The sequence below is a fragment of the Nerophis lumbriciformis genome, linkage group LG18, assembly GCF_033978685.3.
Source record: "Nerophis lumbriciformis linkage group LG18, RoL_Nlum_v2.1, whole genome shotgun sequence".
In the NCBI taxonomy this organism is placed as follows: domain Eukaryota; kingdom Metazoa; phylum Chordata; class Actinopteri; order Syngnathiformes; family Syngnathidae; genus Nerophis; species Nerophis lumbriciformis.
The window spans coordinates 19,566,323-19,593,985 of record NC_084565.2 but is presented as its reverse complement, the minus strand read 5'-3'; the positions used below and the strand labels follow the sequence as shown (position 1 = coordinate 19,593,985).

Here is a 27,663-nt window from a genome sequence, read left to right as displayed (position 1 = left end):
TTATTTATTAAATCAAAAAAAATGAAATTTGATGATATAGTGAATTTGCAATCAGGTAAAATTATGCACAAAGCAAACTACAAACTGCCGTTAATGTAACCTCAGAGGAAATGTCATTTGAAGCAATTGTATGCACATGCATTACTTAAGACCTTTCGTATATCACTATGTGGAATTAAATGGTGGCATGGACTAAGCAAATAGGTCAAAGAACTAACATGATCCAGTTTAAGGAATTGTTCCAACTCAAAGTGTTTACAAAGTGCAAGAACCATGATAAACATTTTGAACTTATTGAAAATGGAATAATCGTATCCATCCATCCATCCATCCATTTTCTACTGCCTGTCCCTTTTGGGTTAGCGGGGGGTGCTAGAGCCTATCCCAACTGACCTTAGGTGAGAGCCAGTGTATACTCTGGACTGGTCGCCAAGACACATTTGATACAATAGGTTGCAGGCCACATCTGTTGTTACCTTGGACTTATGCAATTGAGTAGCAGAAAGGCAAGTGAAAGCAAAGCAAAAATGCTGCATAAATACACTGTTCTTGCCAGTAGAAGAATTTGGGGAAAAAAACATTCAAAAGTTCCTTAGATACTCCATTATAGAGGGGAAAAGTTGAACAACCTATAGAGAAAGGTAATTTCTGTGCTAAACCGGATGTTTTCGTTGAGTGGAGCCGAGTCGACAACACAATCAGGTTTGCAGTGCCCACTTAAAGCAATGTCTGTATGTTTATGAATATATTTACTTTTCTTATTGGCCAACACTTACATATGAGCAGTTGTCTTCATGAAATTTCAACATGAAATGGATTTGCGTATTGTTATTATGCACGAATGATGCAATGTTTGTCATCAAGAAAACCTAAATAGTGTTGAAACTAGACTAATATATACAGTACAGGCCAAAAGTTTGGACACACCTTCTCCTCATTTAATGTGTTTTTTTTATTTTCATGACTATTTACTATGAATGAACACGTGGAGTTACAGTATGTACTTAACAAAAAAAAGGTGAAATAACTGAAAACACGTTTTATATTCTAATTTCTTCAAAATAGCCACCCTTTGCTCTGATTACTGCTTTGCACACTCTTGGCATTCTCTCGATGAGCTTCAAGCACACCTGTGAAATGAAGACCATTTCAGGTTCCTCTAGAAAATGGATGGATCGGCATTCATCAACACCCATTAAAATACGCTAGTAATCTCTCCACAAATAAGTACATTTTCTTTCTGTCATGGCTTGAGTTGTGGACCCATCCAGATGTAAAGAAATGATATGCCTCCCTACTTCTTCTCTTTTTCAACTCCTGGCAAGTGTAGAAGGAAGTCTCGGTGACCGGTTTTAAAAGTCCACTTTGTTAATGAATAATCTTTTAAATCTTGTGAAAATTTTTCATCTTAGAGCGGAGCTATGAAGATTTTAACTTCCTTAGGTTTAGATAATATGTATTGGATATGCTTCCCTGCGATGAGGTGGCGACTTGTCCAGGGTGTACCCCGCCTTCCGCCCGATTGTAGCTGAGATAGGCTCCAGCGCCCCCCGCGACCCCAAAGGGAATAAGCGGTAGAAAATGGATGGATGGATGGATATGCTTCCGTGTAAATTTTGCTCCACGTTCACATTTATATCATATTTTCTGCTGTTAGTCTGTGGAGACGTTCCCTTTAGAGTTCAATTGAACCCCTCCACACCCCACCCTCTCCAAAAGTATTTGTTCAATAAATAGCTTTACAAAAGTATCTACAGTTATCTTTTGAAAATGCACACTGTGTTCAATAAATACCTTTAAGACGAATGTCAACACTATTTTTTACCAGAAACGGTCAAAAACTAATTACATTTTATAGATTTAACAGTTATCTTAGGTACACCTGCCATTTTCAAACAGACTAATTTCGTACTGGTCCATCTAGACCAGGGGTAGGGAACCTATGGCTCTAGAGCCAGATGTGGCTCTTTTGATGACTGCATCTGGCTCTCAGATAAATCTTAGCTGACACTGCTTAATACGATAAGTAATGAATAATTCCGCTGGTAATCACAGTGTTAAAAACAACCACGTATCAACCAGACTACAAAGCCATCAGCAAAACCATGCAGCACCAGAAGTCGCATTAATGGTAAGATAAGAGACTTATTATACTCCAGAAATGTTGGTCTTACTTAAAAATGCACGCATTTAGTTCTATTCATTGTTAAAAAATATTATACGGCTCTCACGGAAATACTTTTTAAAATATTTGGCTTTCATGGCTCTCTCAGCCAAAAAGGTTCCCGACCCCTGATCTAGACAAAACAGTAAAATGCTGTGAAGAAAAATAGACACATAAATATTAAATTAATAGTAGGTCTGTCAAAAAATTTAGTTAACTCATGCGACTAATTACAACAAATAATCACATTAAATCATTTATCTATTATGCAGATTAATATTTAGTATTTTGTCTGCACATGCTCCTCTACCTTAAATGGGAACTGCACTTTTTTTGGAATTGTGCCTATCGTTCACAATCATTATGAAATACATGATGACAGATACATTTTTTTCAAAAGCATTCTAACTTGTAAATAAAAGTCTTCTTACAGTGGAGCCAAGGGGATCTTCACTATTTCGCCCAAAAAATGCAATAAATAATCATTCAAAAAAACACCAACAATACCCCATTTACATTTCGTGAAATTAATATTAACCAAGTATTAGTGATATTGTTATTATAAGCGCTAACGCAGACAAACTATTTATAGAGGCGCCGTGATCACTACCATGTGTCCCTATGTTTACATCATAGAGTGGTCTGCTGCTTTCTCGCTTTCTTGCTACCTGGAAGTTAATTGGCGATCATTAATCATGCATCTCACCTGGACAGAAGACGTCTGAGTAGGTATTCCGACAAGTTGGTACACTTTGACAGCCATTTGACCCAAAACCGGCAAGGACAACACGAAAAGACGCCTGGACCCACCCACCCCTTTTCTTTGTGAGGATTATGAGTCATTCTTTACCTAAATGGGAATATATGAACGTCCCAGCAGTCGGCATCCTAATGACACTAGGACACAGTAAGTGATGTTTTATTAAAGAGTGTATGGATTCAATCCACCATATTCAGCTATTTGTGTATCCTACCTGCCTTGTACATTCGGCTCTAAACCTTTAGAATACATGGACACCTGCGCAGCTGGTGCTAAATGAACTTGTCCTCCAAGTAAAAAATCAAAATTGCCTCTGTAGGTCACATGGTTTGCAGTCCAGCAATAGCCTTACAACCTTTCTAACTCTCAATCACACCTATTAACAATTTAAGAGTCACCAGTTAGCCTAATATGCATGTTTTTGGGATGTGGGAGGAAGCTGACGCACCCGGAGAAGTTACACACAAGCATGGGGAAAACATGCAAAAATCACACAGATGTTATAACCCCGATTCAAACCCTTGATCTCTTGACTGCGCTGACATGCAGTCTTAAACCTGTTCACTACAAAAAACAAACCATTTGTCTGTCTTCACTTAGTGTTTTTTCACAAATCTAAAAGGTAAACACTCACATAACAGCTAGAGTAATTACTTTATGGCCTGCCATTTTAGTTGATGAACAAACATGATCAATAATGATAATATGCATTTCTTTCATTGCAGGCAAGCCTGGAAGCAACTTGGTGACATGGAGGTGGAGCAAGCAATGCAAGAATACATTTCCTGTGTGAACGTATTAGACTCTGAAGGCAGCCAGAGGGTAATAACCATTATGACTCAAAGTAGAGTGTTACCGCTGACGTCCATATTTGTTGTTTTCAGGGTTATTTGAATTTATCACTGAATGAGCTGCAAATCAATTAGACAATATAGTGGGAAATAACCTAAATTGCATAGCATACAGTACAGGCCAAAAGTTTGGACACACCTTCTCATTCAATGCATTTTCTTTGATTTTCATGACTATTTACATGGTGGATTGTCACTGAAGGCATCAAAACTATGAATGAACACATGTGGAGTTATGTACCTAACAAAAAAGGTGAAATAACTGAACAAATGTTTTATATTCTAGTTTCGTCAAAATAGCCACCTTTTGCTCTGATTACTTTTTCGCACACTTTCGGCATTCTCTCGATGAGGTAGTCACAATGGTTTTCATTTCACAGGTGTGTTTGAAGCGCATCGAGAGAATGCCAAGAGTGTGCAAAGCAGTAATCAGAGCAAAGGGTGGCTATTTTGAAGAAACTAGAATATAAAACATGTTTTCAGTTATTTCACCTTTTTTTTGTTAAGTACATAACTCCATATTTTCATAGTTTTGATGCCTTCAGTCATGAAAATAAAGAAAACGCATTGAATGAGGAGAGGTTGTGTCCAAAATTTTGGCCTGTACTGTATACAGTTAGGTCCATAAATATTTGGACATTCACACCATTTTCAGTATTCCAGCTCTGTACAACACCACAATGGATTTGAAATGAAATAATCAACATGTGCTTTAAGTGCAGACTTTGAGCTTTAATTTGAGGGTATTTACATCCAAATCAGGTGAACGGTGTAGGAATTAGAACACATTTTTAAGTGCCTTCCACTTTTTAAGGGACCAAAAGTAATTGGACAAACTAATATAATCATAAATAAAATTGTCACTTTTTAATACTTTGTTGCAAATCCTTTGCAGTCAATGACAGCCTGAAGTGTGGAACCCATAGACATCACCAGCCGCTGGTTTTCGTCCCTGGCCTCTGCTGCAGCTGTCTTCACTTCCTGCTTGTTCTTTGGGCATTTTCCTTTCAGTTTTGTCTTCAGCAAGTGAAATGCATGCTCAATGGGATTCAGGTCAGGTGATTGACTTGGCCATTGCAGAACATTCCAATTATTTGCCTTAAAAAACTATTTGGTTGGTTTCGCAGTAATTGTCCATCTGCATTGTGAAGCGCCGTCCAATGAGTTTTGAAGCATTTGGCTGAATATGAGCAGATAATATTGCCCCAAACACTTCAGAATTCATTCTGCTGCTTTTGTCAGCTGTCACATCATCAATAAATATAAGAGATCCAGTTCCACTGGCAGCCATGCATGCCACTACCACCACCATGCTTCACTGATGAGGTGCTATGCTTTGGATCTTCAGCAGTTCCTTCCCTCCTCCATACTCTTCTTATTCCATCATTCTGGTACAAGTTGATCTTTGTCTCATCTGTCCATAAGATGTTGTTCCAGAACTGTAAAGGCTCTTTTAGATGTTTCTTGGCAAACTCTAATCTGGCCTTCCTGTTTTTGAGGCTCACCAATGGTTTACACCTTGTGACGAAACCTCTGTATTTCCTCTGGTGAAGTCTTCTCTTAATTGTTGACTTGAACACAGATGCATCTACCTCCTGGGGAGTTTTCTTCATCTGGCCAACTGTTGTGAAGGGCTTTTTCTTGACAAGGGAAAGGATTTGTCTGTCATCCACCACACTAGTTTTCTGTGGTCTTCCAGGTCTTTTGGTGTTGCTGAGCTCACCAGTACGTTCTCTCTTTTTAAGAATGTACCAAACAGTTGATTTGGCCACACCTCATGTTTTTGCTATCTCTATGATGGCTTTGTTTTGATTTTTCAGCCTAATGATGGCTTGCTTCACTGATAGTGACAACTCTTTGGACTTCATATTGAGAGATGACCTCCCCAGATTCCAAATGAATATACCACACTTGAAATTACATCTAGGCCTTTTATCTGCTCTTTGTAAATGAAATAATTGAAAAAAAACAAGGGAATAACACAAATGTGGCCATGGAACAGCTGAGTAGCCAATTGTCCAATTACTTTTGGTCCCTTAAAAAGTGGAAGGCACATATAAAATGTGTTGTAAGTCCTACACCGTTCACCTGATTTTGATGTAAATACCCTCAAATTAAAGCTCAAAGTCTGCACTTAAAGCACATGTTGATTGTTTCATTTCAAATCCATTGTGGTGTTGTACAGAGCTGGAATACTGAAAATTGTGTCAATGTCCAAATATTTATGGACCTAACTGTATATGTATTTGTTTACATAGCCAGATCCATATACATTTGCTGTCAAACCTTACCTATTAGGACCTAATGTTTCATAATTAATTTGATTTCTCCAAAATAAGAAAAGTGACAAGATGGCAACACACCTAATGCTTTATCACTTTTAAATCAAGTTCAATCTAATACAGTATAATAATAATGCAGTTCCCGTCTGTTTCCCTTAGATGGCAGTATCAGTTCTATATTCAGAGGTTCTCTAAAAATGCATAAGAAAGGATACCATCTGTAAGACTGTCACTGTATCATTGGTTGTTGTTTTTAACAACACCAGGAGTTGTCAGTGAAAGTCTTCAGTGTAATGTGACACAACTGTTTTGCTGTTATGTCAGAAGGGTTGTGTTGCCTGACAGGCTTTCAATTGGGGCCGCCGCTGACGCTTTCAGTCACAATAACAACTCTGCACAGTGAGCGCTCATTGGAACAGTGATCGTTTTGAAACATATGATAATGAAAGTAATTTTTTTAATACAAAAGCATTGAAGCAGCCTCATTTTGACCAGACTAGGCAGTGAGGTTGTTTTATAATGGGACAGGTAGATTGCACAGGAGTGAATTCAGTGTCAGATATCAAACTGATGCATCTGAAATTGCTCAGTGTTCATTTTCAAGACAGCATCCTGTTAAAAAAAGTGTTATATATTGTGTGTTAAACACACACACAAAATTTAGTTGGGGTAAAAAATCCATTCATCCATCCATTTTCTACAGCTTATTCCTTTCGGGGTCGCGGGGGATACTGGAGCCTATCTCAGCTGCATTCGGGCGGTAGGCGGGGTACACCCTGGACAAGTCGCCACCTCATCGCAGGGCCAACACAGATAGACAAACAACATTCACACTCACATTCACACACTAGGGCCAATTTAGTGTTGCCAATCAACAAAATGATCCAAATATTTAAGATAACATTTTGGAAAACATAATTTGGATTTTAATGAAGATTTCGCACAAGGTAGAATTTTCATTAACATGTACTTGTTATTTAGTAACATTTCTTACTTGTTGTCAAAATAAATATGAATATTCCGGAGTTTAAAGACAAAACTAAATCTAGATGATATCTTAAAGGGGACCTATTATGCAAAACCAACTTTTCTTACCTAATGTTGTGTATTTAGGATCTGCATAACTCCTAAAAATTTTAAGTCAAACCATTGCGGAGATATTTATTCAACATTATTGCCTTCCTTCAAACTTCCTCCAAAAAAGCCATTTGTAATTTGCCCCATTTGTGACGATTTTCGCATTGTTGACGTCGGAGGATATCTCCCATATATGGCAAAGTTTTACACAAAGAGCTTTGCGCGAGTCCGCCATTGTAGTCCTTCTTTTCCTTTTATCCTCTTGTTTTTTGGTGCAGACTGACTCGACCATACACATGCATCTTTTGCGTTTGCCATTTCAATACAAAATAGTGTCTAGTTCCAGCTTATATCTGTCAGTAGACTCAATATGGAAGCACTGAAAACTGCAACATGGTTGACGGGGAGAAGACACGATCGAAACTTAGCCACGTAAATAAGACCGCCCACAAAACGGTGCATCCTTAAGAGATGGTCAGAAAGCAGCTTAATGGTCTGTAAAATATAATCAATGCAAAATTCTGACCAAAGAATCCCCATTACATGTTATGTAGACCACAAGGAAGTGTTATACATGTAGAAAAAAAGCATAATATAACCCCTTGAAAGGCCTTTGTATCTAATGGCCACAGTGTCTATTAGTCACCAATTTATTTTTTTTGCACCCCACTATGTCCTTTCCCCTTTATTTTGCCCCGCCACCCTCTTTAACCCACCACTGCTCTTCTTGCTAATTTACGTCACTTTAATGACATCACTCTCATGCACTTGACACATTCTTTTCTCTTTCAAGGCCAGTGGGGTGGTGGGCAATACTAGCTGACTCTACCGCACCGCTATACACAATACCAGAGAGGCAGCCTAGAGCACAAACCTGAAAAGAAGCTGATTGTATTACCACAGCATGCCTGTTATTTTGCAGGCATCGTTAAATAAGTAGGCGTGTATAGACAGAGAAACGGTGGGAGAATAATAGCCAGAAGTCAACCTTTGTTCCTGCCTCAATTGTTGAGCAGACACTGGCTTTATATTAGATTACATTGCAAGGGAGCAGGCAAGGCGCATCAGCGAATATTCTGTTTCACAAGTAAATTAGTTTGTCCCAAAAGCCCACACACAGTTCTTTGCACTTGTCGTGTTTCTCCTGCATTTCTTTGAAATCCGATTTGTGTGACTTGCTTTTAAAGTTTAGTCGCCGAAGAATAGGATGTTGTCTGAAGAAGAAAAATAATATAATGAGGAATTCCATTAGAAAAATAGCATGTGCAGAGACCTCCACAAATTCAAACAATCCCATTTGATTAGAGCCAAATTGTACCCACCTCCTGGGCAGACCTCCATTTTGTCATTAGGATTTATGCATTGTTCTCTAATACTCTCAGGAAATTGTTGAAACATTATTAGGGTCATGCACAACATTTTGTGGCTAGTGATTTAATATTTTTGAGTTCTTCTGTTGTTCACTGAATAACAAACATTACTGGGTCTTATGCAGTACTGACCTTACTTGGTGAAAGTAACTAGTGGAACGTTTACAAGCAAAGTGCATAAAACATATTTATTTTACACAATCTTAGCTTAGTACACAAAGCTATATGTACAGTATCTCACAAAAGTTTCTGCAACGATTTCGATTACAGGATATCTTATGGGATAATATTATAGAAATTAAACTTGGATACAAATTACTGTGTACAGCTTGTAAACAGTGTCGACTTACTATTCCTAAAATTTACTGTAATTTACCCAAAACGGCCATTATTGTCTAAATAGCTGGTGACACATGTTAGTCGCAACATAATTGTGCCTTGCCTACAGGTAAGCATTGTGTTAGAGTCCTAAATTTGGACTGCATGAGTGTGGCAATGCAACACTGGAGCTGCGTTCATTGAGGGCAACATGAATTCCACCTCAAACTGTGACATTCTGAAGCAAAGCATTATTCCCTCCCTTTTCCAACATGATAATTATCCCAGACACACCTCAAAGAAGACAAATGGTATGCCGAGGTTGCTGAATTTGAGTGCGATGGACTGGCCTCCAGACCTGAACGTAATTGAGCTGAACACCTGTGGAATAATTTTAAGGTGAAGATCACTGGTGAAGACTTTCACCAGTGATGTTGTCAAAAAAATAATACTTGAGACTTTTTTTTAATCCCACAATAGGGAAATTATACAGTTTCAGTGCAGAGTTTGCATACAGCAAAATGTAGAAAACACAATAAATAAATAAAGGATATTAATAACACTAGTAACGCCCATTTTACAAGTACCCTTATTGTACACCAAAGGATTACACTATATACAGGTAATAATAATAACACCCATATTGCACACAAAAGATTATGTACACATAATAATAACAATAATATAATCCTTATACTGCACTTAGAGTGTACATATTGCACACTAAAAATACTGTACACTATGGAGTATGTACAAATAATGAAACCCTACTCTAACACATATATTGCACATGGAGCGTACATTATGCACACCAGGAAAAAAAACTGATTACAGTATTTACATATGTGTATTGTGGAGTCTTATGGCTGTATGTAGAAATGATCTGCAGTAGCGCTCCTTCTTGACTTTATGGATGTCAACTTAGCCTACATTCTTCTGTGAGCAACCTCCTGAATGGTGTCCAGTGGGCAGCCTAGGATAGAGTCAGCTCTCTCAATCAGTTTATTAAGTTTGTTCCTGTCTGACCGTGCTGCCCCTATACCGCAGCAAGCAATGTCCTAGAACAGCCCATAAACGACCACAGTTTCTTGATAAGTGCGTTGCAGTGACCATCGCACACTGATGGAACTCCGTCTCCTTCAGAATTTCAATCATTCAATCAAAGTTTATTTATATAGCCCTTAATCACAAATCTCTCAAAGGACCGCACTAGCCACAACGACATCCTCAGATCCCACATCAGATCAAGAAAAAACTCGACCCAATGGGAACAACGAGAAACCTTGATGGGACCGCAGAGTGGATACAGTTAATAATGTGAGAGTTCAGTCCATAGTGCGGCCAGCAGGGGATCCTCTTGCATGTGTACACGTGGGGGCCCAGAGACGTCACCGACTGATGCATAAGGAGTGGTCACCCAGTGTCCCGACTTCATGTGCAAGTCTAGTCCATTGGGAGACCAGCTCTTTGGGAGATCATCTTGAATGGAGACAAGTCCGCAGCGCAGAGACGTCACCAACCGATGCAAAGAGGAGTGGTCCATCCGGGGCCCGGACTTTGAACAGCTAGCGCTGTGGAGGCTGAGCTGTGGTCACCTGAGAGGGGGGCAGAGCAGAAAAAAGAGGCAACAGATCAACTGATCTAAAAAGGGGTCCATTTTAAGGCTAGAGTATACAAATTAGTTTTAAGATGGGATTTAAATGCTTCTACTGAGGTAGCATCTTTAAGAGTACTGGAGCCCGTTTTAAAGCCTGTAGACTTTTTTGGGGCTCTGAGAATCACTAATAAGCCGTAGTTTTTTTAACTCAGATTTCTAGCCGGGACATATGGTACAATACAATCAGCAAGATAGGATGGAGCTAGACAGTTTAGTATTTTACACATACGTAGTAAAACCTTAAAGTCGCACCTTAAGTGCACAGGAAGCCAGTGCAGGTGAGTCAGTATTGGCGTAATATGATCAAACTTTCTTGTTCTTGTCAAAAGTCTAGCAGCCGTATTTTTCAAAAATAATACGGTATAGTAATCGAGACAAGACGTAACGAAAGCATGAATAATGATCTCAGCGTTGGTGGTGGACAAAATGGGACGCATCTTTGCGATATTACTGAGATGAAAGAAGGCTGTTTTAGTAACACTCTTAATGTGTGACTCAAATGAGAGAGTTGGGTCGAATATAATACCGAGATTCTTTACCAAGTCGCTTTGTGTAATTGTTTGGTTGTTAAATTTTAAGGTGGTATTATTAAATAGGTGCCGGTGTCTCGCAGGACCGATAATCAGCATTTCCGTTTTCTTTGTGTTAAGATGCAAAAAGTTGCTGGACAATCATTGTTTAATTTCATTTAGACACGCCTCCAGGTGACTACAATCTGCATAGCCCTTCTTGCACAGGGCGTTTAAAGTGTAAGTCCAGTCCAGTTTATTGTTGAGGCGAACATCTAGGTATTTAAAAAAGCCCACTATATATATATATATATATATATATATATATATATATATATATATGTATGTCTTGATTCCTCAATCTTCACCGGTGTGGGTGGTGGGGCTAACCGCCAGAATTCAATCACAAGCTCATTTGCCTTGCTGGTGTTCAAGTGCAAGTGATTACGTGATTATCGGTTGATGCCTCAGACACACAACCCACCACTGCAGAGTCGGCCGAGAACCTCTGCAGATGGCAGTGGTTGGAGTTGTGTCTGAAGTGTAGAGAGTGACTTAATTTCAAAGGACAGTGAATATCTATACTGTTTTCCAAACTATACTGACTACTCCAATGTGGACTCTCAGTTTCCTTTCAATTAGGTATGTAACAGTATGTAGTCATATTTAGATGTTCTGAGACGTAGCCTCCAGTTAGGTACATTTGTGCAGCGATTTCCCAAAAAGTCGCATTTTAAGTGAGAGACAGGAAGTGTAAATTCCACGTTGCGGTGCACCCACACAAGCCTGTGGAGTGTGCTTAAAAGCGCTGGTAAAGGCAAGGTAGGGGATGTAGGTGGAAGAAAACAGTTCAACCCAGCCTTTGGTTAGAAGGAGTCATGAAATACAAAGCCTAGAGACCATCTATCATTGTTAATATCTCCTGTTCCTTAAAACTTTGCCTTGTGGCGAAGTACGTGAACGAACAACTACTAGAGGGTAATCCAGTCCAATCCAATCCACTTTATTCATATAACACATTTAAACAACAAACATGTTTCCAAAGTGCTCCACAAAAATATTACAAAAAAGATTCAAATACTATCCTTAGCTCCACCAATGACTGAATAAAAACAAAATAAATACATATAAAACCAATATAAAAACAATATAAAAATATATATGATTAAAAACGATTTTGAAATGTAAAACCAACTAAAACAATAAATAGAAATAAACATTTAAAAACACAGGACCACACAACTCAAAAAGTGTTAAAAGCCAGAGAATAAAAGTGGGTCTTAAGACGAGACTTAAAACACTCCACTGTGGGAGCAGTTCGAACATGGAGGGGCAGAGTGTTCCAGAGCTTAGGGCCGACCACAGAGAAGGCCCTGTCTGCCCTGGTTTTAAGTCTCGTCTTGGGCACCACGAGCTGGAGCTGGCTCTCGGATAAGACAAAAGGGTAAGGGACAGAGTGTAAGACAAAAAGCACAATGCCAGCGTTGTTTAGTAGAGATTTCAAACAAGCTGGAACAATTGATGCTACACTCATGCTGCATTTGGAAATAATGAACATTCATTTGCTAAAAGTAATATAGAGTGTTTCGCACTGTTCAAACGTTTATTGTTGCACCTTCAATTTATTTGTATTTTTTTATAAACACTATAAACCAGGGATGCCTGATGTGTAGCCCGTGGCCATTTTGGCCCGCAGGTTGTTTTCCCGGACCAGTCTTGTTCTAAAAATAAAATTAATGGGATATATTATTAGATAGCACACTAATTTGCTTTGTCGTCAATAACAAAAAGCTTGTCTATCTTATAATCTAGTATATTGACCTACATTAAATTGGTTTGATTTAGGGATGTCCGATAATGGCTTTTTGCCGATATCCGATATTCCGATATTGTCCAACTCTTTAATTACCGATACCGATATCAACCGATACCGATATCAACCGATGTATGCAGTCGTGGAATTAACACATTATTATGCCTAATTTGGACAACCAGGTATGGTGAAGATAAGGTACTTTTCAAAAAATTTATAAAATAAGATAAATAAATTAAAAACATTTTTTTGAATAAAAAAGAAAGTAAAACAATATAAAAACAGTTACATTGAAACTAGTAATTAATGAAAATTAGTAAAATTAACTGTTAAAGGTCAGTACTATTAGTGGACCAGCAGCACGGACAATCATGTGTGCTTACGGACTGTATCCCTTGCAGACTGTATTGATATATATTGAAATATAATGTAGGAACCAGAATATTAATAACAGAAATAAACAACCCTTTTGTGTGAATGAGTGTAAATGGGGGAGGGAGGTTTTTTGGGTTGGTGCACTAATTGTAAGTGTATCTTGTGTTTTTTATGTTGATTTAATAAAAAATAAAAAAAACCAAAAAAACTCGATACCGATAATAAAAAAAACCGATACCGATAATTTCCGATATTACATTTTAACTAATTTATCGGCCGATAATATCGGCAGGCTGATATTATCGGACATCTCTAGTTTGATTGATAAAATGTACAAAGGGGCCCCTCCACATTCTGTAATTTGTCTGTATATCATATATATTTCTTCAAGTTTTAGTTCATTTTTTTACTTGAGAACTTTGTTTATTGGAGTAATATCTACCAGCAGTTTGCAGTTTTTTGTTTTTATTTAAAAAAAAACATTAAACACAAAAGCTAAGCAGCCTTTTACTGTCACGAAAACAAGTGACATTAAAACCGAGGTACCTGTATGTACCGAATTGTGATTATGGAGTTTTGTTTTAGTGTATTGCCCTTTGAGAAAATATAACAAAATGGTTTCCACTGAATGGACGAAAATGTGATGTTTTAGTTTTAGCTACCATCCGTCTATGGTCAATAATAATGTTTGTGTTTTTGTTTGTGACAGGAGAGCCGAGGAGCAGAGAGGAGAACGGGTTTCGGCGGTGCAACGGTCAGCTCTTTGTACCAAGAGGAGACGATTAGGTATTACCATTACAAGTACACACAAATTACAGTACATGTGTTATTTACATATCTCACATTGTTTACCCCTTAGTTGTTTTTTTTACAAAAAATTTTAAAAGTCAGGAGGGTTGTGAGACTGATCCCTTAGTGCTCAGGTTGTATACCCTGCCATTGTTAACCACCTTTCTCATGCTGTGTTTGATTGCATTCAACAGAGCGTAACATACACTCTGATATATGTTAATGGGATATTTCTCTCCTATTTTTGTTTGCCTTGCAGACTTACTCAAGCTTAAAAACTCATCTTCTTTTCAATTGGTGGTGAGGGGGTTATTTTGGCAAGGAAATGACATTTGAGAATACTGCAGATTTCCCTCTTTATAATTCGTGTGCACAGTCTTTGGAGGCACCGGCCAGAGTCTCCCCTTTTAATTACGTTAGGATTGAAGGAAGTGGCGTCTGGGTTTATGGACGCATGGTGGGCACAGCAGGGGCACACGGGAACATTCCCGTAACAATGAATCCTCAAAGGTAATAACCATGCCCGGTGCTCAAACGTACACACGCTGTTGTACGTCCCTGCCATCGCATTAGAATCCATGCAGAACCTGCCGGAACTGTCACAATCACTGCTCTGCTGCATTCAATTTCCGACTGCTTCACATACATACACACACTTCAATATTAAACAGCTATGCACCCATCACAGTTAATTGCATTGATTGCTCTTCACCTCACTGTGAGCAGTGTATGTGTTTGTGTGTATTGATAAAAGTACTATTGATTGGCAATAACCCTATCTTACTGAACTGATCAGTGTGTGATTAAAGAGGCTTTGAACGTCATGTCTGTGAACACCATGCGTGTAATCCCTTCGACAGAACATGCTGAACAACACTATGTTTTGTTGACTGGACTCTCTGACGGAAGCAAGTGCTAAATTATTTTACTTCTATTTGCTATTTTAATTGTATGTGTGTAAGTGGGGTTGTATGTGTGTGCCTGATTCCCCACTGTTTGGTCTGATAGATGAAATACATATTTGCCAGTACATCAGGCTAGACCGACACACAGTGCAAAAAAACCCAGATGTTTTGATGACAAAGTAGCCGGTGACCTTCCCAGCATGCATTGCAGCACTACTGCTGTCATACTTCTTACAGGAGCCCCATTAATCATTTGTTTGTTCTGTGTGTATTTGTGTATTCTGTCACAGTGTAGGTTATAGACTACCGCACTCATATAAAAAGCTTTATTTTAGCTTTGGGATACATTATATGAAAGTGTGCATGGGCCAACCCTGTCTTACCATTGACAAAAGACTGATGAGCTGCCCTATTGATTAGTTGCCGGGGTAGACGGATGGCGACCACACATCAGGGAAACTCAGGGTCACAGTGGCCATCAGGCAAAGGAAGGAAGTGGGCGTTTCCAATTGTGGGAAGTCATGAATATACATCATTGCTCTAATCAGGAATATGTAAATGGATGAGCTCATACATAACGTGGCGGTAATAAAAAGTGTAATGAGTTATTCATGATTCATCACAGGCTGATGGGCAGAGAGGGAGAGCTGGGGAGTACGGTAAAAACACATTGCTAAAATGACACAAAAGCAGCGTCATTATAAAAACAAACCCTTTTTTGTGGATTTTCCCATCAATGTTTTGCATTAAATTATTATTCTGTCAATCAAACTCAGTCATTGTGGAACATTAATGAATCCATCCAATGCTTAGGAGACGGAAACTGCAACAGGCTGTTTTTAAAATGTTTCCTTACAAAATAAAGCCTAGTATAGTAAATAGATTTTAAATTAAAAAAAACGAAGGAGATGGTTTTTGATCCCAAATCTGTGGGGGATCACAACCCGATCATTATCCATGGGGAGAGAGTGGAGCAGGTGTCCTCCTATAAGTACTTGGGTATTTGTTTTGATTCCCATTTAACTTGGGCCAACCAAGTTGACTCTGTTTGCTACCGTATTAACCAGCGCCTGCACTTTCTAAGGAGGCTCAGGGTCCACGGTGTAGCAAGCAATGTCATGATGTTGTTTTATAAGGCAAACATTGAATCTGTCATCCGTTATGGCACCTCCACATGGTTTGGAAATCTGTCTGTCAAACTCAAAACTCAACTTCGTAACCTTATCAAGAGGGCTGGTAAAATAATTGGCATGACCCTTGTTCCCTTCAAGAAATATCCGAGAAGACCGTGGGAAGCAGGGTCTTAAAATCACCCGTGACTCACACCATGTACTTCATAGTGAAATTGTGTTGATGCTAACAGTACAGAACAGCAACCTACAAACTCAACAGGTATAGATTTTCCTTTGTCCCACTGGCAATCAAAGCACCTAACAACAGAAAACTACTGTAATAACCAGATGCAATAATAAGGAGTGCAATATTGTGATTAGGGCTGCAACTAACAACTAATTTGATAATCGATTGATCTGTCGATTATTACTTCGATTAATCGATTAATAATCAGATAAAAGAGACAAACTACATTTCTATCCTTTCCAGTATTTTATTGAAAAAAACCAGCATAGTGGTGCCATACTTATTTTGCTTATTGTTTCTCAGCTGTTTGTAAATGTTGCAGTTTATAAATAAAGGTTTATAAAAAATAAAAAAGTAGCCTCTGCGCTTGCGCATAGCATAGATCCAACGAATCGATGACTAAATTAATCGCCAACTATTTTTATAATCGATTTAATCGATTAGTTGTTGCAGCCCTAATTGGGATAGTGCAATACAGGAGGGGTGCAACACGGGGGGAGTGTGATCTCATAACTAACTGTTATACCTACGCACTGTTCACTGTTGTCACTGTATTGTCGGATGAACTGTATGTATATATGTATGTATGTATGCACAGGACTGTCTCAGAAAATTAGAATATTGTGATAAAGTTCTTTATTTTCTGTAATGCAATTAAAAAAACAAAAATGTCATACATTCTGGATTCATTACACATCAACTGAAATATTGCAAGCCTTTTATTATTTTAATATTGCTGATTATGGCATACAGCTTAAGAAAACTCAAAAATCCTATCTCAAAAAATTAGAATATTTCCTCAGACCAAGTAAAAAAACAAGATTTATAACAGCAAAACAAAATCAAACATTTGAAAATGTCAATTAATGCACTTGGTTGGGAATCCTTTTACACAGATTACTGCATCAATGCGGCGTGGCATGGAGGCAATCAGCCTGTGGCATTGCTGAGGTGTTATGGATGCCAAGGAAGCTTCAATAGCGGCCTTTAGCTCATTTGCATTATTGGGTCTGGTGTCTTTCAGCTTCTTCTTCACAATACCCCACAAATTCTCTATGGGGTTCAGGTCAGGCCAATCGAGGACAGTAATGCAATGGTCAGTACACCAGTTACTGGTGGTTTTGGCACTGTGGGCAGGTGCCAGATCATGCTGGAAAATGAAATCATCATCTCCATAGAGCTTTTCAACAGATGGAAGCATGTAGTGCTCTAAAACCTCTTGGTACACAGCTACATTGACTCTGGACGTGATGAAACACAGTGGACCAACACCAGCAGCTGACATGGCTCCCCAAACCATTGCTGACTGTGGGAACTTCACACTAGATTTCAAGCAACTTGGATTTTGCTCCTCTCCAGCCTTCCACCAGACTCTAGCGCCTTGACTTTCAAATTAAATACAAAACTTGCTTTCGTCTGAAAACAGGGCTCTGGACCACTCTGCAACTGTCCAGTGCTTCTTATCCATAGCCCAAGTCAGGCGCTTCTAGAGATTTTAGAGCACTACATGCTTCCATAATGCAAATGAGCTAAAGGCCGCTATTGAAGCATCCTGGGCATCCATAACACCTCAGCAATGCCACAGGCTGATTGCCTCCATGCCACGCCGCATTGATGCAGTAATCTGTGCAAAAGGATTCCCAACCAAGCATTGAGTGCATTAATTGACATTTTCAAATGTTTGATTTTGTTTTGCTGTTATAAATCTTGTTTTTTACTTGGTCTGAGGAAATATTGTAATTTTTTGAGATAGGATTTTTGTGTTTTCTTAAGCTGTATGCCGTAATCAGCAATATTAAAATAATAAAAGGCTTTCAATATTTCAGTTGATGTGTAATGAATCCAGAATGCATGACATTTTTGTTTTTTTAATTGCATTACAGAAAATAACGAACTTTATCACAATATTCAAATTTTCTGAGACAGTCCTGTATGCATGAATGTAAAACGTTGTGTTTTGATGTCCAAGACAAATTTCTCCTCGGAGACAATAAAGCTAATTATTATTATTATTATTAGTAGTCCAATTTAAAAAGCACGTAAACAGCTGACTTACCACCTGGATCCTTGCTGAGAAGGCCAAAGAGTGTGGGATCATTTTTAAAATGTTTTTATTGATTGATTACATTAGTTTCTTGATCAGTGTGGACACATTTTTCCGGAACATTTAGCTGCCAAGTAGACTAGATCTGGATGCAAATCTAGGCTAAATGGTTCTAAACAATATACATACAAAGCAATACAGTATATACATTTATCTAAACCGCAAAGAAGGAGAGTGCAATAACTCAAGAGACTTTTATTTCAAAGATTATGAACATTTAGTGTGTATGTACATATCTAAAGATAACTTAAATTTTACAACTTTAAAAAATGTTGCACAACTTTAAAATGTTTTGGTGGAAAATGTAATTAGTATATTTCACAGCACAGCATCAACAGAAGCAATGTTCTACTGTAATGGCGGTAGGAGCAGACTGCTCACCAAGTGTTAATACCAGCTCAGTGGCCTTGTGGTTAGAGTGTCCGCCCTGAGACTGGGAGGTTGTGAGTTCAAACCCCGGCCGAGTCATACCAAAGACTACAAAACATGGGACCCATTGCCTCCCTGCTTGGCACTCAGCATCAAGAGTTGGAATTGGGGGTTAAATCACCAAAATGATTCCCGAGCGTGGCGCACGCTGCTGCTCACTGCTCCCCTCACCTCCCAAGGGGTGAAGGGGATGGGTCAAATGCAGAGGACAAATTTCACCACACCTAATGTGTGTGTGACAATCATTGGAACTTTAACTTTAACTTTAATACCAGTACATTGTGAACACTGGAGTAGATCATGATTGAGTTTCACACCTGATCAGCTCAGTAGCACTTGCTGGATGTCGACCACTCATGATACTTTAAAATGTTTAGAGTAAATACAACGAAAATCAGAAAGGTGCCTAAAGCAACAGATGTTCATGTTGATGTTTTTTGACCGTGCACTCATTACAGACCCCAGTGTTTATTTGTTTTGTAGAAAACGCGCCCAGCGACTATAGGACTATAGAATATCTGTTTGTTTGTCTTTTTTAGGTTACATGAGATCCCATGGGTGGGACTAGAGTGTTGTTTTCCTATAAGTATAGGTGCAGGGAGTCCAGGGTATCATAGGGTGGAAGATCATGTGTCTTTTACGGCTGGCTCGGCTCACTCGGGTGACCTCATTTTGATTTACAACAGCATCACATTGTCAGTATTTTTCATCAGTATACAATATTTAGGTTTTTGTGGTAACTTATTGAGTATTAAATAGGAACCTCACCCAAAGGTGGACAAGCATCTGCATAGTTGTTTCTTAAGAGCACGACTCTCACACCCATGCTGGAGCGACTCCAGAAGGGCAGGATAGTGGCAACTGAGGTAATTGAATAAAGGTGTTAATTGGAGCATTTTCAGTATTACAGTACATGCTTTATATTGGACAGTGACAATATTTCCATGAAGGTAAACTGAACGGAGGCAATATAAGGGAATTAAACCTACCACCTGGAAAATGCAGTGTCTTACAGACTACTAGTAAGCTAAACAGCGCCCTCTATGTCAGTGTTGTATCTCTAGGTGGCGGTTGTGTGAATTATGTATGGTTCAGAAGGGCACGATACAGAGAAGAACACGGCTGACTGGTCTGTGGTTCCAGGTTAAGGGTCTTTTGGCTTGGGGATGGCTGACGTACAGCAGCGGCTATGTGGGCTGTCTGTCAGACAATAGAGCACTAAATTCAATTAATCTGAATGGCCAGCATGAGTAAGAGGGAGGGAAAGGCGTAAAGCTCTAAATGAGATTTCTCCCCTTCTCCCCCCCGCCCCAGCAGCACTCACGCTTGTCCCCAATGCCAGGAGGTGATTAGAGATGCAGAGATAGAATCAGGTGGGACGGTGCCCCGTGTGTGTGTGTGTGTGTGTGTGTGTGTGTGTGTGTGTGTGTGTGTGTGTGTGTGTGTGTGCGCGTGTGCGTGCTTGCTGGTTGTACGTCAGTGTTCCCAGAGGATGTGACACACATGGTTGTTGCCTGTGCATGAGGCAAGCAGAGTTTGTGTTATCTGTCTGCGTGCATTTGACTATTGCAAATAATGGGTTATTGAATGATACAAATATATATTTTGACATATTCAACTTTTTATCATAACAGATTGTGCTTTTAGTTGAGTTGAGAAATCAAACCTAAATGTTTTATCAATACCTAAATGTTTTAGCAATAACCATTATAAAGTTAGCAAAACTTAGTGTATATATACAGTACAGGCCTTCTCCTCATTCGATGCGTTTTCTTTATTTTCATGACTATTTACATTGTAGGTTGTCACTGAAGGCATCAAAACTATGAATGAACACGTGGAGTTACAGTATGTACTTAACAAAAAAAGGTGAAATAACTGAAAACATATTTTATATTCTAGTTTCTACAAGATATCCACGCTTTGCTTTGATTACTGCTTTGCACACTCTTGGCATTCTCTCAATGAGCTTAAACATGTTTTCAGATATTTCACCCGTGTGTTCATTCATAAATTTGATGCCTTCAGTGACAATCTACAATGTAAATAGACATGAAAATAAAGAAAACACATTGAATGACGAGAAGGTGTGTCCAAAAATGTTGGCCTGTACTATATATATATATATATATATATATATATATATATATATATATATAGTACAGGCCAAAAATGTTGGCCTGTACTATATATATATATATATATATATATATATATATATATATATATATATATATATACACACACACACACACGTCATATGTACTATATATATATAGTACAGGCCAACATTTTTGGATTTTCTATATAAAAAAAAAATTAAAATATATATATATATATATATCTATCTATATTTATATAGATATATATATACATATATATATATATACATATATATATTAGAGCAGTGACTATTGTTTACATTTACATATTAATGAGTTACTGGTGGTATATACCCTAAAACATATAGTACACATATGTCTGTGTTTGAATAATTATTCATATTTGTATCAATTTTGTTTACAATAAACTAGGAGAACCTCTTTATGAATGTTGTGAACTGACTGTTGAATCCACAGTTTACCTCTATAGTATCAATAATACAAATCAGCTTCACACATTCTACTTATCAGTAAATCAAAATGTTGCACATCCCTATCTTTTAAAACATTAAAAGTAACATTGAAAATTTGCAACAAGAACATTTAAGAAGTCATTTAACTCTGTCAAAGTAATTCTGAATCCCTCTCTTTTTGTATTTATGCACCCTTTTCAGGGAAGAGGATAAGAACATCTTCGATTACTGCAGAGAAAACAACATAAAGCACATTACCAACGCCATCACTTCTCAAAAAGTGGACGTCAACACAAAAGATGAAGAGGTAACTGAAAGCAGTAAAATGACACAATGAGCGTGACCAGGTCCACATGTGCACATGATGAGAAAATGATACGTAAATTGTCTGGTTTAAAAAACAAAAAAACACTGAATTGTCTAAACATCAATGTTCATTATATGCTGCCCCTGAAAATCTGCTTTGGTCAATAACTTCTAGTCCAAAGAAAACAACTGGCCAAAATGCAAGGCGAGCTGCAGTACTGCTACTTCACAGCAGAGAGCAGTAGTGAAGTTTCAGATAAACAGCCAAATTGGATCCAAAGCCTCATTTTCTTGACAAGTATCATTAGGTGGTCCACATAGAGGGTCCAGTATAATTAGGACTAATGTCCACTTGTTTCCCCTCCTCCAGGTTTCATCTTGTCAGCTTAATGATCTTGCAAATTACTCATTAATTACTTTTTAAAGGTTATTTTGCATTTATTACAAACAGAAAGGTAATACTGAGTGCACCATTTTAGTAATACGTTAACATTGCACATTACTTTGTAGGGGAAAAATGTGAACAAATGCGCTTTTCAATGTAGGACTTGTGCTATGTTTAGTGTAATGTATACCCCTTTTTTCGTTATTCCAAAAACTCTTTTTGAAAATAAACTTTTCACGCATTTAAGATAAAGTAATCATGAATTTAAGGCATAACGCTACTGGATTACCCTACTACTTAACTATGGTCCTTAGTGATGATGCAAGCAGTAGCCACACATCTGGAGGAGAGTAAGGAAAGTGGGGGCAAGCTTATTGGTATTCTGGCCCGTTTCCGGACATATCCATTCTAACATGCAGCCATGGTGATCAATATGATTTAAGCAGCAGAGTTGGACTTGGAGAGTTTGTTTTGCCTAATTGCCCCTAACTGAAAAATGAACTTGATCTCAATGGAACAGGAGGGCACCGTGTTTGTGCGTGTGTCAACAAGATATAGAGTCATGGGGCTGCTGATCTCTACACACTATGTGCACACACTGGCGTTCATACACACGGTTAGATCGATCGCGCTTACAGACTTTAAAATACAACTACAGTCCAAATTAGTGAATATTGTGTATTTTGACTGATTCATGCCTGTTAACTTTCAGAACAGATTGCTGTGTTTAAACGTCTAATTGTGCGTTTTGTAGGGCCGAGCACTCCTGCACTGGGCCTGCGACAGAGGCCACAAGGAGCTGGTTGCTGTTCTTTTGCAACATAAAGCCGATATCAACAACCAGGTAGGCAGATTTATCAGAATCAGAACCAGGTTTATTGGCCAATTTGACTTGCGAGACTGTGCTGTCTTTGTGCAATGCAAGAAACAAAGTTTACTGTGCAGTTCAAGTTACAGCATCCATCTAATGTTAGTTTAATTGGTAATTGTGTCTAAATCTAAATTAATGAATGTTAGCCTGAAAGACTTTGTAGAGCTCTGGACGTCGCATAACTAGTTTTGTTTACACATGTTGGCAGGAGATGCGACAACTAAATTGAATGGTACCAGGCCTTCGAAGCTTACAGCACATTTTAAAGTCACACATACTGAACCATACAACACTAGACTAATTGGTTAAACATAACCATTTTGGAAAATGCACCAGGCATGCTTTTTTGTCTGTAGACTCAGCCATAATGAAGGACAAAGTTCCAGATCTATAGTATCCGAGAATACACAACTACCTCACTAACCATCGGCTGTCCTACGATCTTTAGTCCATCAGTTATTACCCCTTTTCTTTCTACAAAACCCAAAACCAGTGAAGTTGGCACATTGTGTAAATGGTAAATAAAAACAGAATACAATGATTTGAAAATCCTTTTCAACCTATATTCAATTGAATACACTGCAAAGACAAACTATTTAATGTTCGAACTGAGAAACTATTTTTTTTTTTTTTGCAAATAATCTTTAATTTAAGATTTAATCGCAGCAACACATTGCAAAACAGTTGGCACAGTGGCATTTTTACCACTGGTGGCCTTTTTTTCAACAACACTCAGTTAATGTTTGGGAAATGAGGAGACTAATTATTGAAGCTTTTCAGGTGGAATTATTTCCCATTCTTGTTGTTCAACAGTCTGGTTGTATTTTACGCTTCAAAATGTGCCACACATTTTCAATGGGAGACAGGTCTGGACTACAGGCAGGCCAGTCTAGAACCCAAACTGTTTTACTACGATGCCACATTCTGCACGTGTTACAATATAACACGTGCAGAATGTGGCTTGGCATTGTCTTGCTGAAATAAGCAGGGGCTTCCATGAAAAATACGTTTCTTGGATGGCAACATATGTTGCTCCAAAACCTGTATGTACCTTTCAGTTTTAATAGCGCCTTCACAGATGTGTAAGTTACCCATGCCTTGGGCACTAATACACCCCCATACCATCACAGATGCTGGCTTTTGAACTTTGCGCCTATAACAGATGGTTCTTTTCCTCTTTGGTCTGGAGGACACGACGTCCACAGTTTCCAAAAACAATTTGAAATGTGGACTCATCAGACAACAGAACACTTTTCCACTTTGCATCAGTCCATCTTAGATGAGCTCAGGCCCAGCGAAGTCGGCGGCGTTTCTGGGTGTTGTTAATAAATGGCTTTGGCTTTGCATAGTAGAGTTTTAACTTGCACTTACAGATGTAGCGACGAACTGTAGTTACTGACAGTGGTTTTCTGAAGTGTTCCTGAGCCCATGTGGTGATATCCTTTAGACACTGATGTCGGTTTTTGATGCAGTACCACCTGAGAGATCGAAGGTCCATAACATCATTGCTTACATGCAGTGATTTCTCCAGATTCTCTGAACCTTTTGATGATATTACGCACCGTAGATAGTGATCTCTAAATTCCTTGCAATATCAATCAATCAATCAAAGTTTATTTATAAAGCCCTAAATCACGAGTGTCTCAAAGGGCTGCACAAACCACAACGACATCCGCGGCTCAGATCCCACATCAGGGCAAGAAAAAACTCAACCCAATGGGATGACAATGAGAGACCTTGGAGGGGACCGCAGATTTGGGACCCCTGCCCCGGGCAGACGGTGCAATGGACGTCGAGTGGATCTAGCATAATAGTGTGAGACTCCAGTCCATAGTGGGGCCAGCAGGAGATCATCTTGAGTGGAGACAGGTCAGCAGCGCAGAGACGTCCCCAACTAATGCACAGATGAATGGTCCACCCTGGGTCCGGACTTTGAACAGCTAGTGCTTCACCTGTGGTCACCGAATCTGTGCCCCCACTCTCCACGAAGGAGAGGGGGACAGAGCAGAAAAGAGACGGCAGATCAACTGATCTAAAAGGGGGTCTATTTAAAGGCTAGAGTATACAAATGAGTTTTAAGATGGGACTTAAATGCTTCTACTGAGGTAACATCTCTAACTGTTACCGGGAGGGCATTCCATAGTACTGGAGCCCCAATAGAAAACGCTCTATAGCCCGCAGACTTTTTTTGGGTTCTGGGAATCACTAATAGGCCAGAGTTCTTTGAACGCAGATTTCTTGCCGGGACATATGGTACAATACAATCAGCAAGATAGGATGGAGCTAGAACCTTTTGTATTTTATACGTAAGTAGTTAGACCTTAAAGTCGCATCTTAAGTGCACAGGAAGCGAGTGCAGGTGAGCCAGTATAGGGATATACTGTGTATATATGTATATATGTATATAGGTATATACAGTATAGGCGTAATATGATCAAACTTTTTTGTTCTTGTCAAAAGTCTAGCAGCCGCATTTTGTACCAACTGTAATCTTTTAATGCTAGACATAGGGAGGCCCGAAAATAATAAGTTACAGTAATCAAGACGAGACGTAACGAACACATGAATAATGATCTCAGCGTCGCTAGTGGACAAAACGGAACAAATTTTAGCGATATTACAGGGATGAAAGAAGGCCGTTTTAGTAACACTCTTAATGTGTGACATAAACGAGAGAGTTGGGTCGAAGATAATACCCACATTCTTTACCGAGTCGCCTTGTGTAATTGTTTGGTTGTCAAATGTTAAGGTGGTATTATTAAATAAATGTCGGTGTCTAGCAGGACCGATAATCAGCATTTCCGTTTTCTTAGCGTTGAGTTGCAAAAAGTTAGCGGACATCCATTGTTTAATTTCATTAAGACACGCCTCCAGCTGACTACAATCCGGTGTGTTGGTCAGCTTTAGGGGCATGTAGAGTTGGGTGTCATCAGCATAACAGTGAAAGCTAACACCGTATTTGCGTATGATGTCGCCTAGCGGCAGAATGTAAATACTAAAGAGTGCAGGGCCAAGAACCGAACCCTGAGGAACTCCTCCGCACGTCACCTTAACATAGTCTGAGGTCACATTGTTATGGGAGACACACTGCATCCTGTCAGTAAGATAAGAGTTAAACCAAGACACGGCTAAGTCTGACATACCAACACGTGTTTTGATACGCTCTAATAAAATATTATGATCGACGGTATCGAAAGCAGCGCTAAGATCAAGAAGCAGCAACATAGATGACGCATCAGAATCCATCGTTAGCAGTAGATCATTAGTCATTTTTGCGAGGGCTGTCTCCGTAGAGTGATTTGCCCTGAAACCAGATTGAAAAGGTTCACAGAGATTGTTAGACACTAAGTGTTCATTTAGCTGCTGTGCAACAATTTTTTCGAGGATTTTCGAAATAAACGGAAGGAGGAACACCGGCCGGTAGTTTATAATGAGGTCAGGATCGAGGTTAGGTCTTTTGAGCAGAGGATGTATAACCGCTTTTTTTTTATTGCTAGGGGAACAGTGCCAGAGGAAAGTGATAAGTTTATAATATTTAGCACTGATGGACCTACAAACTCAGTTTCCATATGAGTTGGGAAATTGTGTTAGATGTAAAAATATAAACGGAATACAATGATTTGCAAATCATTTTCAACCCATATTCAGTTGAATATGCTACAATGACAACATATTTGATGTTCAAACTGATAAACATTTTTTTTTTTGCAAATAATCATTAACTTTAGAATTTGATGTCAGCAACACGTGACAAAGAAGTTGGGAAAGGTGGCAATAAATACTGATAAAGTTGAGGAATGCTCATCAAACACTTATTTGGAACATCCCACAGGTGAACATGCAAATTTGGAACAGGTGGGTGTCATGATTGGGTATAAAAGTAGATTCCATGAAATGCTCAGTCATTCACAAACAAGGATGGGGCGTGGGTCACCACTTTGTCAACAAATGCGTGAGCAAATTGTTGAACAGTTTAAGAAAAACCTTCGTCAACCAGCTATTGCAAGCAATTTAGGCATTTCACCATCTACGGTCCGTAATATCATCAAAGGGTTCAGAAAATCTGGAGAAATCACTGCACGTAAGCAGCTAAGCCTGTGATCTTTGATCCCTCAGGTTGTACTGCATCAACAAGCGACATCGGTGTGTAAAGGATATCACCACATGGGCTCAGGAACACTTCAGAAACCTACTGTCAGTAACTACAGTTGGTCGCTACATCTGTACGTGCAAGTTAAAACTCTCCTATGCAAGGCGAAAACCGTTTATTAACAACACCCCGAAACGCCGTCGGCTTCGCTGGGCCTGAGCTCATCTAAGATGGACTCATGCAAAGTGAAAAAGTGTTCTGTGGTCTGACGAGTCCACATTTCAAATTGTTTTTGGAAACTGTGGACGTCGTGTCCTCCGGACCAAAGAGGAAAAGAACCATCCGGATTGTTATAGGCGCAAAGTTGAAAAGCCAGCATGTGTGATGGTATGGGGGTGTATTAGTGCCCAAGACATGGGTAACTTACACATCTGTGAAGGCGCCATTAATGCTGAAAGGTACATACAGGTTTTGGAGCAACATATGTTTCCATCCAAGCAACGTTACCATGGACGCCCCTGCTTATTTCAGCAAGACAATGCCAAGCCACGTGTTACATCAACGTGGCTTCATAGTAAAAGAGTGCGGGTACTAGACTGGCCTGCCTGTAGTCCAGACCTGTCTCCCATTGAAAATGTGTGGCGCATTATGAAGCCTAAAATACCACAACGGAG

The 27,663-nt window shown here is 39.0% G+C and overlaps 1 protein-coding gene across 1 annotated transcript in view; it reads left to right on the top strand.

Moving 5' to 3' along the window:
- The window catches only part of acbd6 (acyl-CoA binding domain containing 6), a 108,136-nt gene that overhangs the window by 4,380 nt on the left and 76,093 nt on the right, over positions 1 to 27,663 (top strand). Inside the window, exons 3-6 of the mRNA XM_061978564.2 lie at positions 3,650 to 3,746; positions 13,886 to 13,962; positions 21,539 to 21,644; positions 22,783 to 22,872. Coding sequence (XP_061834548.1) covers positions 3,650 to 3,746; positions 13,886 to 13,962; positions 21,539 to 21,644; positions 22,783 to 22,872 — 370 coding nt within the window. The remainder of the gene's footprint in view (positions 1 to 3,649; positions 3,747 to 13,885; positions 13,963 to 21,538; positions 21,645 to 22,782; positions 22,873 to 27,663) is intronic.